This window comes from Falco peregrinus, chromosome 1, assembly GCF_023634155.1.
Source record: "Falco peregrinus isolate bFalPer1 chromosome 1, bFalPer1.pri, whole genome shotgun sequence".
NCBI lineage: Eukaryota > Metazoa > Chordata > Aves > Falconiformes > Falconidae > Falco > Falco peregrinus.
The window spans coordinates 18,835,889-18,850,841 of record NC_073721.1 but is presented as its reverse complement, the minus strand read 5'-3'; the positions used below and the strand labels follow the sequence as shown (position 1 = coordinate 18,850,841).

Sequence of the window (14,953 nt, the reverse complement as noted above, 5' to 3'; positions counted from 1 at the left end):
CGGTGCCGCCCCCCTCCCGCCGCCACAGCGGGGAGCGGACCCCTGGCGGGTCGCCGCTCTCCCCTCTCCTGCCGTTTGAAATCCTTCGTGTTTTCCCCTACAGCCTCCGTGACGGGGCTGAGGGCAAACGGTACCAAGCACTGAGAATCAGCAGAGGGCAACAGGCAAGCAGGAGCCCCCCCAACAGCCGCCAGAGCCCCAGCACCTGTGGGATGCTCACGAGAAAGGGTGCAGAGGGTCTCAATCTCAATTTTTTCTGAGAAAATTTTTTTTTGAGAACCAGGTTTTTTAATGCAAGGGTTGCTGAACAGGCAAGGTGCAGTAACTGTCCACGTTTGAAGGCGTGCTGTTCGCCCACAGCACCGAGTTTCCAGTAAAACACTCCTCCCTGCAGAAACACATAGGGCAGGAAAATGGCACCAGCTGGTTTGCCAGGCAGAAAGAAAAATCTTCCAAAAACTCAGTCATTTCAGCAAACATGACTGTTAGCCATCCTCAAAGGTAGGCTGCTCTATCAAGGAATAAAGACAAAGAAGAACGTCTAACAGGCTTTTACTTTTTCATAAGTCAGCTCAGTCCTGTATCTGTACCAGAGGTTAATCAACTGATCTGTTAAAATCATGTCCCCGGTTTCCACTCTTAAACCAGTTGTTTCTCCTGAAGCTGCTGTCACTTTGCTTCCCATTTCTAAACCTGGAGAACCCTCGTCCCGCCTCCTGGGGACACTCTTCCAGCTCAGGCAATTCCTTCGCCACAGACAGTTGCCAGCGCCTGGTGTCCCTCCACTGTTCCTGAAACAAGACCAATGTAAGGAGAATTTATGTGCTTGCAGGTGTGTCCAAGGTACCCTATGTCATTTAAAAGCAACATTGAATGCAAAGGCATTCCCAGACAAACCCCACCCAACACCAAAACAGGTCAAGAGATCCCTCACAGCGAGGAGATAACTCACAGTCCTCAGACATAGGATAAACTATCACAAAGGGACAAGAGGAAGTGAAGTCAACAGAAAACTGGGTAACTCTCAATTAATCTGGAGAGATCAAAACCCAGAGTAGCCAAAGAACATTGGATTTTGTTTAATAAAATCAGGTAATATAATGAGAACTGAAATGAGAAAGAGGCATGACAGCATAACTTCTAACAATTGTGCTCTGTTCTTTCTAATGACTCTGTTGTCTATGCAATGCTCTTACTAAAACAGAAGCCTTATCCTCCCACACCACCCTATATTCAGTCCTATACATGGCAATCACCAAATTTCAGATTGCCAGGTTCCAAAGCCAGTTCTGGCTACAAAAACATACCTGTATGTTACTCAGTTCGCCAACAGGGATATCAAAGCACACACCCTATAACAGAGAAAAAGAGGCATTTACTTTCCAAAAATACATCCAAGAACAGAGATATGCAACTCCAGTCAGGCAGCACCTGCAACCGCTCATACACACTTAAGTGTAGAAACCAGAAATAGCAGAAGCACGGTCTTTGTAAGCTGAAAAAAAAAAGAAAATAAAACGCAGACTCAAATGCTCCATGCTGACAGTAGCATTGCCTGCAATCAGCCTGTCTGTTTAAAAGTAAGACAGGCATCATCTGGCACCACAAGCTCTCCAAGAATATACCTGCACAGAAGACAGATGTCAGACACATCAGGAGCCAGGCTGACAGTCAGGTGAATGCTGTATTGCTTGGGTCAGGCAGTCAGTAGTCAGTCACTACCCTACTCTACAGCTGTCTTTCCAGTGCAGTGGTATACAGTGTTAGCATGTCACAACAACCACTCCCACTATATATATATATATATAATGATTTTTTTTTCTTTTTTAGGAGAGAATTCTTGCATTATCATTTAGGAGCAACATATCCATTCAGATCAGTGTCTTTTGAAACACTCAGCTAGCTTTAATATGTGTGTGTGTTTGGTTTTTTCAATAGTGTATACATAAACAGCAGTTTCAGGGGCCCTCATGATAGGTTACCATTTTCAGAGAAATGAGAGTAAGGTATCAGTATTTCTGTAAGGGTATTTCAAAACTCCTCCCTCAAACACTGCAAAAACTGGCTGCGTGTATGTGTGCATCTGCACACACACCCCCACCCCTTCCCCAAGGTTGGGCCAGCTTACCATCTTCCCCTTGAGGAAACGCATCGCAGATACTTTGCCATCTACCTCCTCACCAAGCTGTTCTTTTAGTCCTCTCCAGGCATAGCTCATGGTATGCATTTCTATTGAGCACTTTAACACCATGGTCACAAAGCCCTTTGGGAAACAGAAAAAAAAGCATTTACAAGACTAAACTTGGTTGGACAGCCTGTAGCTTGCTCACTGATGAACTATGTAATAACTTGTTATTGTAATGTAGCATTTAATCCTAAGAAGTCAGCTTCCTGAAAGTGAAGCAACCAAAAGCCTCCTAAGAAGCCAAAAGCATCCATGTAACCTAGGATTGCCCATTGATATTAAGGCAAATAGAAGACCCAGAAGCAAAGACACACCTATTCAATATATACAGAAAGTTACCAGTAGAAAATGGGTTACATAAAACCCAAACTCATACACAGTCCAGTCACACACTATTTCCAAAATTGTGTTACCATGCCACAAACTGGGCCAATTTCTCCCTAAATGCATCAGAAAAAGGAAGAGCTGTACTCTTCACCTGTCAAGATCTCTTTGAAATCAGGTAATCACATGCTAGACTTACTTGAAATACTACAGAAATGTAAAAGCTTCCTGGGAAGGGAAAAACTACAATAGCATGAACCAACCTATTAGCTTGTAAAATGTCATTAGTTAAACTCTCTTAAGAGCATCCAAGTTTTCTGTCACTTAGGTGTCTGGAGAAATTCTTGTAGTTCTCGTTACAAGAAAGTTTACTAACAGATTTCAAATTTCTCTGGTTTGCTGCAGAGCACCAGCAAGAGCTGATTTCAGTTAAGGAACAACCAACAAACCAGGAGCTGGGGACAACAGCTATTCAGAAACCCTACTGAAAGAACCCGAGATGATGATGCCACACTCTGACTGGACGCAAGCAATTCATTTATCCATTACTGTTAACACAGGCATGACGTTATTTACCGCAGTTGAGTTGAGTAAGGAGCGCTGCTGTACGTAAGATGCCCCAGAAATATGGGCTAGAGCTGCTGCCAGGGCATCAACTGCCCCTTTTTCATCTATGAGCTCTTGAGCAGATTTTCTGAAGTAGTCTACTGCAGAAGGAGGAATGGCCTCCAGCAACCTACATGGTGACAACAAAAGTTTAAGAAATCAGCAAAGGCCAGTGTGAAGTGCAGTCATGTTTAAGACATAACCTTCAGACAGCTTTCAAGATTAACATATCATCTCTAAAAGCCTTGGCTATCATACTTATGCTTCACTACCACTCATTTAACTTGACACCTTCAGGATGTTGAATACCCACCTTCTCTGGTCATCAAGATGAGCCTCCTGAAAGATGCGTTCAAAGTTGAGGATTTACAACATGGCATGTTTGACAGCATTGTCAAGGGAAGGCTCTAAAATACTAGCAACTCTTAACGCCATACCCAAGAACCCACAAGAAAGTGTTGCCAGCAAAGCCAAGAAGCCCTTGCTTTTACTTCACAATGAAGAGAAGCAAACCACTACAATGCCACTGCTGGGCTGGGGCAAGGCACTTCTTGCTCTCAGTGCAAGCTGATTAAATTGATTATTTCTGGGAGAGGCAGTGAAAACAAGCTGGGAAATTGAGAACAGCTATTTCTCTGATGCTGGTTTTTGGTACACCAGCACCCTTCACCATTTTTTAGTATGCAGTGAACTCAACACCATGCCCATGGTCTCCTTTACACTGGTCAAATCCCTACCAATTATAATAATCTCTGTCAATGCAGTTTCCACCAATGGGGCAGCAAATGTAAACAGAGCTGCACAGAATAAAATCCACAACCCTTGATAATAAAACAATACAAAGAAACACAGGACACAGCTACAACACCCTCATTATGCCAGAGTAACTCCTCATTATACTAAGTATTGCTCCTTACACACTAATACTGTATCATCTGAGCAGACAAAATCAGTTTTCTCTCACGACAGTAATTCCTTGTTCTGCTACTGATTTCTGGTTATATAAACAAAGGTTAATTTTAGCAAGAACTTAGAGAACATCAGGTTCTATCAAAAGGTCTATGTTCAAGCACACAGAGGTTTATCGATATCATTATGAAAACAAGTCAGAGTTAACATGCAAAGCAGCTGACTTTTACAACATAGGCAAAGACACACTCACATACAGGTCTGCACCCTTGAAGCTCTGCAGTAACAGCATTGTTATTGGTAACATCTTTTTAGAACAGGCAAATAAACTTACTTTTTGGCATCATTACTTGAAGCTTTGATTACATCTGTAGCAGAGGGAACGCCTACACGCTTAAATGTAATCCCCTGAAATCAAGAAAACCAATTACAGTTAAAGGCATTTTCGGCACTCTACAGCTCAATCCTAACCGAGTCACATTATTGAGACTTCTAGTTACTATTTAGAACATCACTACAGTCTTCACTTAATCTATTTCTAAAGCTAGAATGAGGCTTTTAAGTTTCCACCTTTGTTAATCTGGAGCTACTTTACACAATTTACATGCAGATTATAATGCAAGGCATAGTCTCCTTCATGCATTCCTGTCACAGTCTGCCTGCTGACATCAACAGAGTACTGCCAACATGGGAGAACTAGTAAGAGATTTGAACAGGCTACTACAAAAGCATGTATAAACGCTTACCAAATATGAACACTTTAGGCCTACTACTCTATGGGACATGAGTCCCATACTGGACTCATAAGCAGCCCATCATTACAAAGTCTAAGAGTGGCAGAGTCTTTTTAGGAGCTGAAAAAATTTCATTAAACAGATGTCTGAGGTACAACTCACCGCTTTGTGCTCAACTTGTTTCAGAAGATCTTCTTCTCTTCTCTGAAATAAACAAATGCAGATCCCGGTCCGGCCAGCTCGACCTGTACGTCCAGAACGATGGATGTAGGAGTCAACATCCTTCAAAAATTCAGATTAACATGAGAAAACCTTATGTCACTTAAACTGCTGACATTTATAGATTATAAGAGAGAGAAAATGCAAGCTAAATTCTAATTCAAAAGCCTAAGGCGTGATTCATTATGTCTCTATACCCAAACCACTCAGATCTGCTTATGTTACCCTGCCCAAGGTATGCTGCCTCAGGTTTAAAAAACACTATTAAGTTTTTTTCAAATAAAAAGCTCCACTGGCGTTGCAAAAGAAAAAAGACAGCAGAAATGTTTTATAGAATCATTATGAAACTCAACAATGTTCAGAAGCGATTCAGAAATGCTGAAACAATGTCAAAAGCTATCTTACGACTTTGCAGAGTAACCAAAAACTGTCACTTTTACTTTAACCAAAACTCAAAATAAAAAAACTTAACTAGGAAATTCTAGGCTGGTGTTTACAAAAGAAAATCCACTTAATTTGTGAATCAGAACATAATTCTGGTGAAACACAGCAATAACCCACTGTTATGTCACAACGAAATAAATTACAATTTTAGTCTCCCCTAAGGACTTACTTTTGGTGGTGAACACTGCACAACAAGGTCAACCTCGGGAATATCCAGGCCACGGGCAGCTACATTTGTTGCAATCAAAACTTCAAACACACCATTTCTAAAGCCTTTTAATGTAATTTCTCTCTGTGTCTGTGGAATGTCACCGTGCAATGACTGGGCATCCTGTCAGTGAAACAAGCCATTAACATGTTATTTAATGGGGCAGCCTACACTGCAGCATCTACAGACATTTAATTACAAAAGCCGAAATATTGTGCAGAGCAAGAGAAAATAATTACACGGCCAATACCAAAGGAATATAAAGCATCCTACTTTGTGGTTTGATTCTTCTCTGGGACAGTAATACTCATAAGCAGTAGTTTTACCATAATATTATTTGTAGCACACCAACAGCAAACTGTAGAAGTTGCAGCCTGCCACACCAAAAGGGCCCACTTCAGCTCTCACTTCCACTGGAACAAATGGAAGCAACTTTTCTTAAGCAGTGCTCATCAAGAGCTAGCAAAAGACTTTGCTCCCTTCCCTGGGAAGCCATCCCAAAACCCACAGAAGCTGAAGTGAGGTTTTCAGGACCTTCGCAAACCCTACAGGTGATCTGAACAACCTCTGCTTTTAATGGGACAAGATCAAGTGTTTGACAAGGAGAGAGGGAGAGTCACAAGCTCAGAATTCAAATGAGTAACTGCTCTCTAAAGCAGAACTTACTAACATAACAGAAAAATATGTCACATACTGACACAAGAACAAACCCGTCAGATTTTCTGGGAAAGCAGCAGAGCCAACAGACAAAAGTTGTTGTTGCAAGATCTTAATGGGCATGGTATATGACGTTTATCAAATACTGGGGCAAGCCATGTATTTCCACCACTGCTCTTTCTCCATAAATTAGTATTTGCTATCAAACTGAATTTTCTCTGAAAAAAAAATCCAGCAACTTTCCCCACACTCAAAAATAATTCAAGCAAGCATAGAAAACCTGCTCAATAGATCACCTGAGCTCTGATCAAACTATTAAATGACCTTCCAAGGGCAACAAGAGATTCCATTCTACTATATTAGTTGGATTTTCCTGAATACTGACTTTTCAAATAAATGCCATTACAAGATGGGAATCCAAAAAGCACACTAATGTGAGACGGAAGATGTGCACTATACTAGCTCCTGTTTATTACCACTATTACTGTCTCCTATTCAGCATGTGCTGCATTTTTTCCATTGATCCTGTCCTGCGTGATTTTAAAGCCAAAGGAATAAATTCATCACAGCCAAGAGGGTATCTTAAACTGCAAAGCTCTACTTTTAGAAGCAGCTTTCATAAGTCTTAAAACCACCTACAGAAACAACTTCATCCACGCAGTTGCAACCTCACATTTATTTCAGGGCATTCAACCCCTGCATATCTGTTACTGCTGCTCTCCATTCAGACTGCAGTACCTGTTTGAGCGAAGCATTCATAGCCAGTTCATTTGCTTCCTTTTTGGTCTCACAAAAGACAATGGTCCGCCCACGGCTGCCACTGTAGACTTGAATGATATCCCCAAGAACTCCTGCTCTCTGAGATGAGCGACACTGTATAGCCAGGTGCTGTTTGGGAAACAATCATGATAAGCATCTATGTTAAATCTAAACCACACAAGCACAGACAAAATGAACACAGAAAGAATATTTTTTTCTAAGCTTGCATACTGCTTCCATATGAAAGCTCTGCTTAACAAAAATAAAATAATAATCTGTGTGTTAATCATGCGAAAAGTCATTGCACAGCCCCATGGGCAATGTCAGTGCAGAACCCATTTCATCCAGGTCACATACTCTCAGGACCTGCACTGCTCTGCAGCAGAATCACTCACTTCCACAGTCGTGGCAGTCCTTTGAGTCCTCTTTCCAATCAGGTCAATCTGTTCATATTCATCTTTCATGTATTTTTTCGCTACATCATATACCCATCGTGGACAAGTTGCAGAAAACAGCAGTGTCTGGGGGTTGTTCTCAGAACCTGGAAGGAAAGGCCACCGATTCCAGTCATCACAACAGAATCTGAAACTTGAGTACTGATAAAAAAAAGCAACAGAGTTGCTCTCAACTTGAGAGGCTTATATGTGCAGTAAGTGGGCTACAAAAAGAAAACTTAGAAGCAATGAAAACATTTTTAATATCCTTTAGACACAAAAGGCAAAATTACAGTAATTTTAACTGGACCAAACTAAGTCCTTCATCCTGCCTGAGAAGAAATGCAAGACACACTTCGACATCATCTGCTAAAAATGGTTTAGAGTGTGCCTGAAGTCCTCCCACATACTTGAAAGATCTCATCTCAGTCCTTCCTTGCCTGGTATTCCAATACTAACTAGCTGTGAACAGTATGGCTATGTGTAAAGGAAAAAGGCAAGCTAAAATGGACACTCTGCAGACTAGGGGCACGAATTATATAACAAGATAGATCACCCCAGGTAAAAACAGCTCAACAGCATCTTGAAAAAGTTTAACCTACCTTCATAACTCCACAGGTTCAGACAGAAAGAAACACACACTGCAAGAGGACACTATTATACCCCAAAATTTATCTTCCGGTTATGAAGAAAACTTTCAAAATTGAGTAACTACAACAACTCTTCCAAAAACTATCCAGATCTCCTTTTTCAGAAGGTTATCTGTGCTTTTTGGCTGTCAGGACACAGACCAACTCTGCAGAAATGGGGAGAACCTAACAGTTAAGTAAAAATAACAGTGGCTGTACTGGGTCAAACCTAAGATCCATGAAGTTCATATACTCTCCCCAACAGTAGTCAAGTGTAGTTAACAAAGATGTTAAGAAGCAGTGTCAGTAGCCAAGTTTTTGTGGCTTCCAGAGCCAGAAGTGATACCCTTGCTTTTAGTAATCCTTGATATTTCCACTTCCAGTAATTCAAGCCACTTTTCAAAACTTTTGGTATTAGTATAACGTGGGAAGGAAGGAACTTCACACTATTAAAATAACTTTTCTTCACTGCCGTACTGGCTATCTGATGGCTTCGCTGAATGCCCACTACATCAGAAAAGAGCAAATATCCCCCAACTGTGAACTTTGTGTGATGCCGAGCGTACATGCACACCATAACCGTAACCCTATGCTCAGCCACCTCTCTCAGGACGAAGAGCATTAGGGCTTAGGGAGCTGGGCTGGGTTTGTTACTTTTTGCCATTTCCTCACACACACCCTCCTTTCAGGGATGTCATTCCAGCCCTTGAGCCATCTGTTACCTTGCTTTGAATCTTTTTTAATTCTACCTTACCCTTTTCTCTGAGGTCTGATACTAGCATTGCAAAAAGGATTCGAGTTAGAAGTGCACTGGCAGTTTTCAAAATAGCATAACTGCACTTTCTGCATTATCCCCTATTCCTCTCCTGCTGTCATAATTTACCTTTTTTATAAGCAAATCCTAAGATTTCTTCCACTTGTTCAGCAAAGCCCATGTCCAACATGTGATCAACTTCATCCAAAACAACATGCTTCACACTGGAAAGTTCCAGCTTGCTATTCTGAATGTGGTCTTTGATCCGTCCAGGAGTCCCCACTAGAACATCAATGCCACTTCTAAGAAGATCAACTGGAAGATGACAAAAAAACAAGGACAGTGTCAGAATGCTAAGAAACAACAAGGTAAAAAGTCACCAGTACACAGCAACACTTCTCATTTTAGAGCCAAAAAGCGACTGCTCTCAACTTTAATCTCTGAATAAAGCACTAGATCCAGTCCAGGTAACAAACAAGTAAACTTAATGGTGGTCCAAGTTACTCTTGTCAGGAATACCAGCTAAACCACAAGCAAACTTACAATAAGATACATCAATTTCCAAGCAGCAATCATCTGCATTAGAAACCTCCAGAGCTTTGTAAGGAAGAACACTTTAGTTTTTCAGCTGATTTCTTTTTCACAGCTATCTCTGGAGACAGAAAGAGCCACATGCACATACAGAGTTCTCTCCCTTCTTTGGATGGTCATCTAGTCCCACAAAAACCAGACAAACATGCAATAAAGGAGAAACTAAAAGGACTAGTCACTTTGCAGACCTATAACCATTCTTTTAAATAAAGTTTCATTGGAACTAAAATAATTCAACCCAGGCTTATGCTTCCTTTGAAAGCAATGGCATGGTTTCTGACTGAAGTGAAACTCCAAGGAGCAAAAAAGCCAGTTTTATTCATGGAATGCATTTGGAGAAAGTCAACTTCAATCCTGTAGTAACTCCTTAGCATTTACTTACGTTGTGCTTTATATGGTGTTCCTCCATAAAAACAAGCCACTGACAGTTTCCTGGTGAGATTCTTGAAGTCTTTGGCTACTTGAGTGGCCAGTTCCCTCGTTGGAACAAGAACCAGCACCTGGAGGGAGCGAAAGGAGACAAAAACGCAGCTGTTGCTTGGGAGAGGGTGCTAGGACAAAAGGGTTTACTTCATGTCAAACACCTTGTACTCCCATTCTGACTCTACACTTGCTGCAGAGATGCCCACAGCTCCCCACCATCCAAGCAATATTTCCTGCCACCTGGAGCCCGCACACAGCCTCATAGCCATCATGAGGAAACAAGGCAAAGCATGACAAAATAACTGAGATGTAGAAAACAAGTTTGGGTTTTTTTCTTAATACCAGATAAAACAGACACTTCATTAACATAACCAAGGACAATGAATGAATTCAGCATTAAAGGATAAGAGCAGGCACTAAGCAATCTGGACCAGTAAGGTCTTAAAAGATACACAGCATGATGCACTCCACCTATCTGCCGCCTTCCAGTATCTATCCTTCTCCCCTCCATTTCGTTTAAGAATGAAACGATTAAAATAAAGAGCTAAATTATTCTCTAGAAATCTTTCTGACAGTAAGATTTTAAAACTTACATTGCCATTAAAGTTAGTAAAACAGAAGGATGGAGTAGGCAACAAATCTGCAGACTACAGCAGCTTTTCAGTCTAATGTTAAACATATATACTTCATTTGTATGGGAATACATCATCTGATCACAGATATCTCATTATTGATTCCTACTTAATGAGATTCCATGATTTGGAATATAAACACCACTTGCATCCATTAAGACAAGTCTCCAGACATAACAGGGGAAAAAAACCCCAACCAACCAAGAGCCTTCAGTTATCACCATGGAATTCATAGTGAGAAACAGCCTCAGTGAACAGAGACACAAGTCCAGCTGACTCAACCGCTTCCTCAGAAGAGGCAGGGGACTGAGCCCCAAAGCCGCAAGCTAACTTCCTGCAGACAGCAGTCTGGAAGTCCGGTAGGTACTACTGCAGTGCCCTGACCATTCTCCCTGAAGCAGTCACAAGGAACCCTAAACATGAAACATGTTATCACTGTGATGCTGCAAGATCTGTCACACTGTAGCTCCTGATCCAAGGAAAGTGTTCAGTATTACAAACACCAATAAAGGAGAAAGAAGTCCCAAACAAAGAGTCGCCAAAGCAATTACAAAATCACTTTTGAAAACTGCCACATTCTAAGGTTTTGGTATTAAGCCTTAAGTGATAAATTACTTTTGGTGCACGACTTCTTCTCTCATCTTGTGAGACACTCTGAAGTTTTTCCGTCAGTGGAAGAGCAAAAGCAAAGGTTTTCCCGGTTCCTGTTCGAGCTTGAGCAATTACATCTTTACCATCGTATATGGGCTGAAAAGTCTTCACTTGCACAGGGAACAGGTATTTTATACCTCGAGCTGTAAGATAACCCAAAGAGGTTTCATTAAAAGGTAAACAGCTAGAAGCCCTCAGATATAACTAGCCCAAATATGTAGGGCACATCACATCAAATCCTGCACACAACAGGAGATGCAACTTGGAAGAAAACCACGTATCTTTATTTTCACTCCTACTCTAGATCAAAGGATATTCCACCCCCAAACACACAGCTGAGTATCCACAATGAAATACGGTCACCTTTGTGATGTCTGGTGTAAGTCAACAGGAGAGGAAATAACAAATAAAAACACAACATGTTTTTTTCTGATACAGCCCAAGATTTTGTGGTAGCTTGGTTCCAAAGGGTGGGAGGAGGTAAGGGTGTTTGTTTTGAAATATTCTAAAACTCCAGAGAGATTTTGCACAGTGGGAATTAAACAATCCATCTAAGAGAAACTTTTGAGTAAAGAAAACATGAAGGAACAAAGAGAATTCTTTCTGAGGAACAAGAATAACACAACTTACCACCACAGAGGACAAGAACTCTACAGTGATTACTCCCTCAACAAAATTAATCAAAACAAGATATGAAAATGCCCAAAGTATGAGAATAATCTGTTCACAGAAGCCAAACAGTCTTCATATACAAAACACCTTTACACTTAAGAAGTGATATTGTAGACAGCAGATATGAGAATTGAAGATACATAGTAAGTAGAATGATGCTGACAAGAAGAGAAACCTGTCTCTAGAACGTGTATCTAGAAATGACCACAGCATGAATGAACAAACTCACCTTAAGGCACTTGAAGCTGAACAAAACAGAAACTTTGTTCCTAACTAACAACAGCAGATTCTTTGAATCTACAGTGACTACTCACATGCATATTGTTACCACACAATAAGTGTATGACAAGTGCAGGCTTCTGTCTCTGCTTAAACAGGTAAACAGTGCAATTCTGGACAAATGCTTACAGAAATTTCTTTCACCACATTAACTAACCTTTGAGAAGGTTGATGGTGTTTTGGGAGAGAGGAAAATTAGAGAAGGCACCTTCTTTTGCTTCTTCTGTCAGCTCCTAACAGGATAAAAGAAAAAAAGAAAAAAAATAACTTAATAGTTCTAAGAGAAGAGCAAACAACATAGCCTACATAAGCACACAAGAAAAGCTGTGCATTTGCTTTACCACTGCAATTTTACCAGCTACCTCCCTTCTGTTTAAAGAAAACCCTTGCAGAGCAGGCACTTCACAAACAAAAATGTCATCACAGAGTGAAGTGGGAAACTTTAATCTGGCCACCCTGTATTAGAAGACAAGACACATTGACACAGGCTATACCACTCAGTGTGACAGAATTCCTACAAGCAAATCCTGGCTTTACATCAGTCTTAAGACCTCCCGCCAAAGGTATTCCTGTGCTTGTTACCTGCAACAATTTGTTCAAAACCCCAATTACTGCTATCTCATCCCTAGTTCAGATATACCTGTGCCACCTTTTAAGACCCCGGCGAACAAAAGGGAGTTGCCCCTTCCACGTGATCTTAGTGCATCATGCACATATGCTTGGCAAGTTCAGGAAAGGGAAACTACTTGTTAAAATCTGAACTGGAGTCCGCTGAAATCATTAGAAAACTTCTTCACAGCAAAATGTCACAATTCACTGCATGAAGCAGGAATTTCCCTCCACATCACACCTACTCAGTACACCACAGAAACAACTTCTTAACTTTGCACACCACTAGATACTTACTTAAAACTCACAATTTAGCTTCTACTTCAAAGGTCCAAGAGATGACATCATTACACCCAAAGTACCAAATGCACTCTTGATTCACATTCCCATCTTAAACACACGAGAGAAAACTGCCCACAGAAAGCCCTATACAGGGGAAGGCAAGCTGCAAGGCCCTCTCGTATCTACATGTGAGGCCAAGGGTGAAATCTGAAGAGGGAGAACTCCAGAAGTGGGAACTAATTAAGATAACTGTGACCTTCCCTTATAGGACACCTTGCTAAATACTTCTTTGAAGGGCCAGCCAGCAGAGAGAGCACCACCACAGCACAAAGCGGTGCGCGTTTCTGGGCTGGTGACTGCCTGTGCGGCAGGGAGAAACCCTGGCGCTGCAGGACGCACACCAAGTGGCTACATGAAGATGAGCCAGCACACGGAAGCTGCTCCGTGCTAGCCACCCTCCTTCACTGCAGGATAAGCTACTCCAAACAGCCCGACGTTTCTTACAAGGAGAAAGGCACAAAGAGAGACGGGTAGTCACCCGCCCCAGCATGGCCCCAGCAGGCGCGATGCCGGGCGCTCGCTGACACCCAGGACCAGGTGCCGCAAACCTATGAGGTACAACAGCCTAACGCTGCCACTGCCCTCACACACCAAGTCTCCACGCAGCACCCACCGCATATTACGCCCGCTCATTACCACGGAGCCTTCAGGCAAGCTAAGGGCTCACGCTGGCACCGCATTAGTACCTCTGCGTCGCTGTCCTGCTCTCCAGCGGCCGCACTGCCGGACACGCTGTGGGCTACCGGGGACACCACGCCGTTGCTCACAGCGGAGGAAGGCTGCACCGTGTGCTCGGCGCCGCTGCTCTCTCCAGTCAGACCGTTACTCTTCTCCTTGGTTTTTTTTGTTTTCTTGGCCAGGGGCGGCCCAAGGTCACCGTCGCCCAGGCCGCTCTCCTCAGGCTGGGCCTGCGCGCCCTCGGCCTTACCGCGCCGCTTCACTCTCTCCCGCCGCTTCAGCTTCTTCTCCTGGCTCTCCTCCTGCCGCAGAGAAGCCGGCGTTACACGGCGGACCTGCCGCCCTCGCCCGCCCGTTCCAACAACCCGCCGTTATTCGGTTCTAAGGCCTCAACGCCCGGGCTGCCCCCGGGCCCGCGGCGGGGCCGGGCCGTACAAAATGGCCGCCCCCGCGGCGGCACGTGGCGCGCGGCCGCCCGCTCCCACCTTGACCTTCCTCCGGCGGCCCCGGCGCAGGGACTCGTCGCCCGCCGGCGCTTGCGGCTCGGCGGGGCCGGCGGCGAGGCCGGCGGCGGGCATGGCGGCCGGCTGCTCCCCGGGAAGGCGTGCGGCGGCGCTCCCGCCCGTCTCGCAGCGGCGGCCCCAGCCCCCTGGCTCCGCCCCGGCGCGCAGGAAGTGAGGCGCTACGGGCGGCGGGCGGGCCGGGCCGCGGGGCAGCGCCGCCGCCAGCAGCAGCAGCGGGGCCGCCCCGCCGCCGCATAGCCAGCCCCGCTGCCGCCGCCCGCTGAGCGGGGCCGCCGCCGCCCGGGCCGCGGGGAGCCCAAGCCGCGCCGCGCGGCCCCACGCGCCACCCATGCGGCCGCTGTGCGCCGGCCCGGGGCCGCCCCTTCCGCCCGGCCGGTCCCTTCCGGCGGCTGCCGCGCCCCGCCCCGCCCCCGCCCGTGCGCCCCCCGGGCCGCTGCACCGGCAAGGCGGCGCTCGCCGCTGGCAACGGCAGAAAATACTGCTTCTAACGCGTGCAAATGCTGCCTGTGCCACAAAATACACACCCCAAGCACTACTCGCCTTCGCCCAGCACGGGTGCTTCTAAAACCTGCTAAGAGAATATATTTTATTTTTTTGGAAAATGTACAGGTTCGACCAGCAGTTAAGATCTATATATTATACAGTGAGACACGGTACAGTTCTTCTGAACGTGACAGCCATATTCCCAAA

At 44.1% G+C, this 14,953-nt stretch overlaps 1 protein-coding gene across 1 annotated transcript; it reads right to left on the bottom strand.

The window, feature by feature from the left end:
* Positions 1-536: 536 nt before the first annotated feature.
* Positions 537-14,944, bottom strand: LOC101912213 (nucleolar RNA helicase 2-like). The gene is made up of 16 exons (XM_055817523.1): positions 14,921-14,944; positions 14,225-14,767; positions 13,748-14,041; positions 12,268-12,343; positions 11,124-11,302; positions 9,836-9,953; positions 8,992-9,177; positions 7,441-7,586; positions 7,025-7,174; positions 5,591-5,752; positions 4,921-5,040; positions 4,359-4,432; positions 3,086-3,245; positions 2,129-2,263; positions 1,308-1,352; positions 537-791 (listed from the first exon to the last, which is right to left on the bottom strand). Exons 1-16 carry the CDS (start codon positions 14,942-14,944, stop codon positions 597-599), a joined length of 2,607 nt encoding a protein of 868 aa, XP_055673498.1. The 3' UTR covers positions 537-596.
* Between the last annotated feature and the right edge of the window lie 9 nt (positions 14,945-14,953).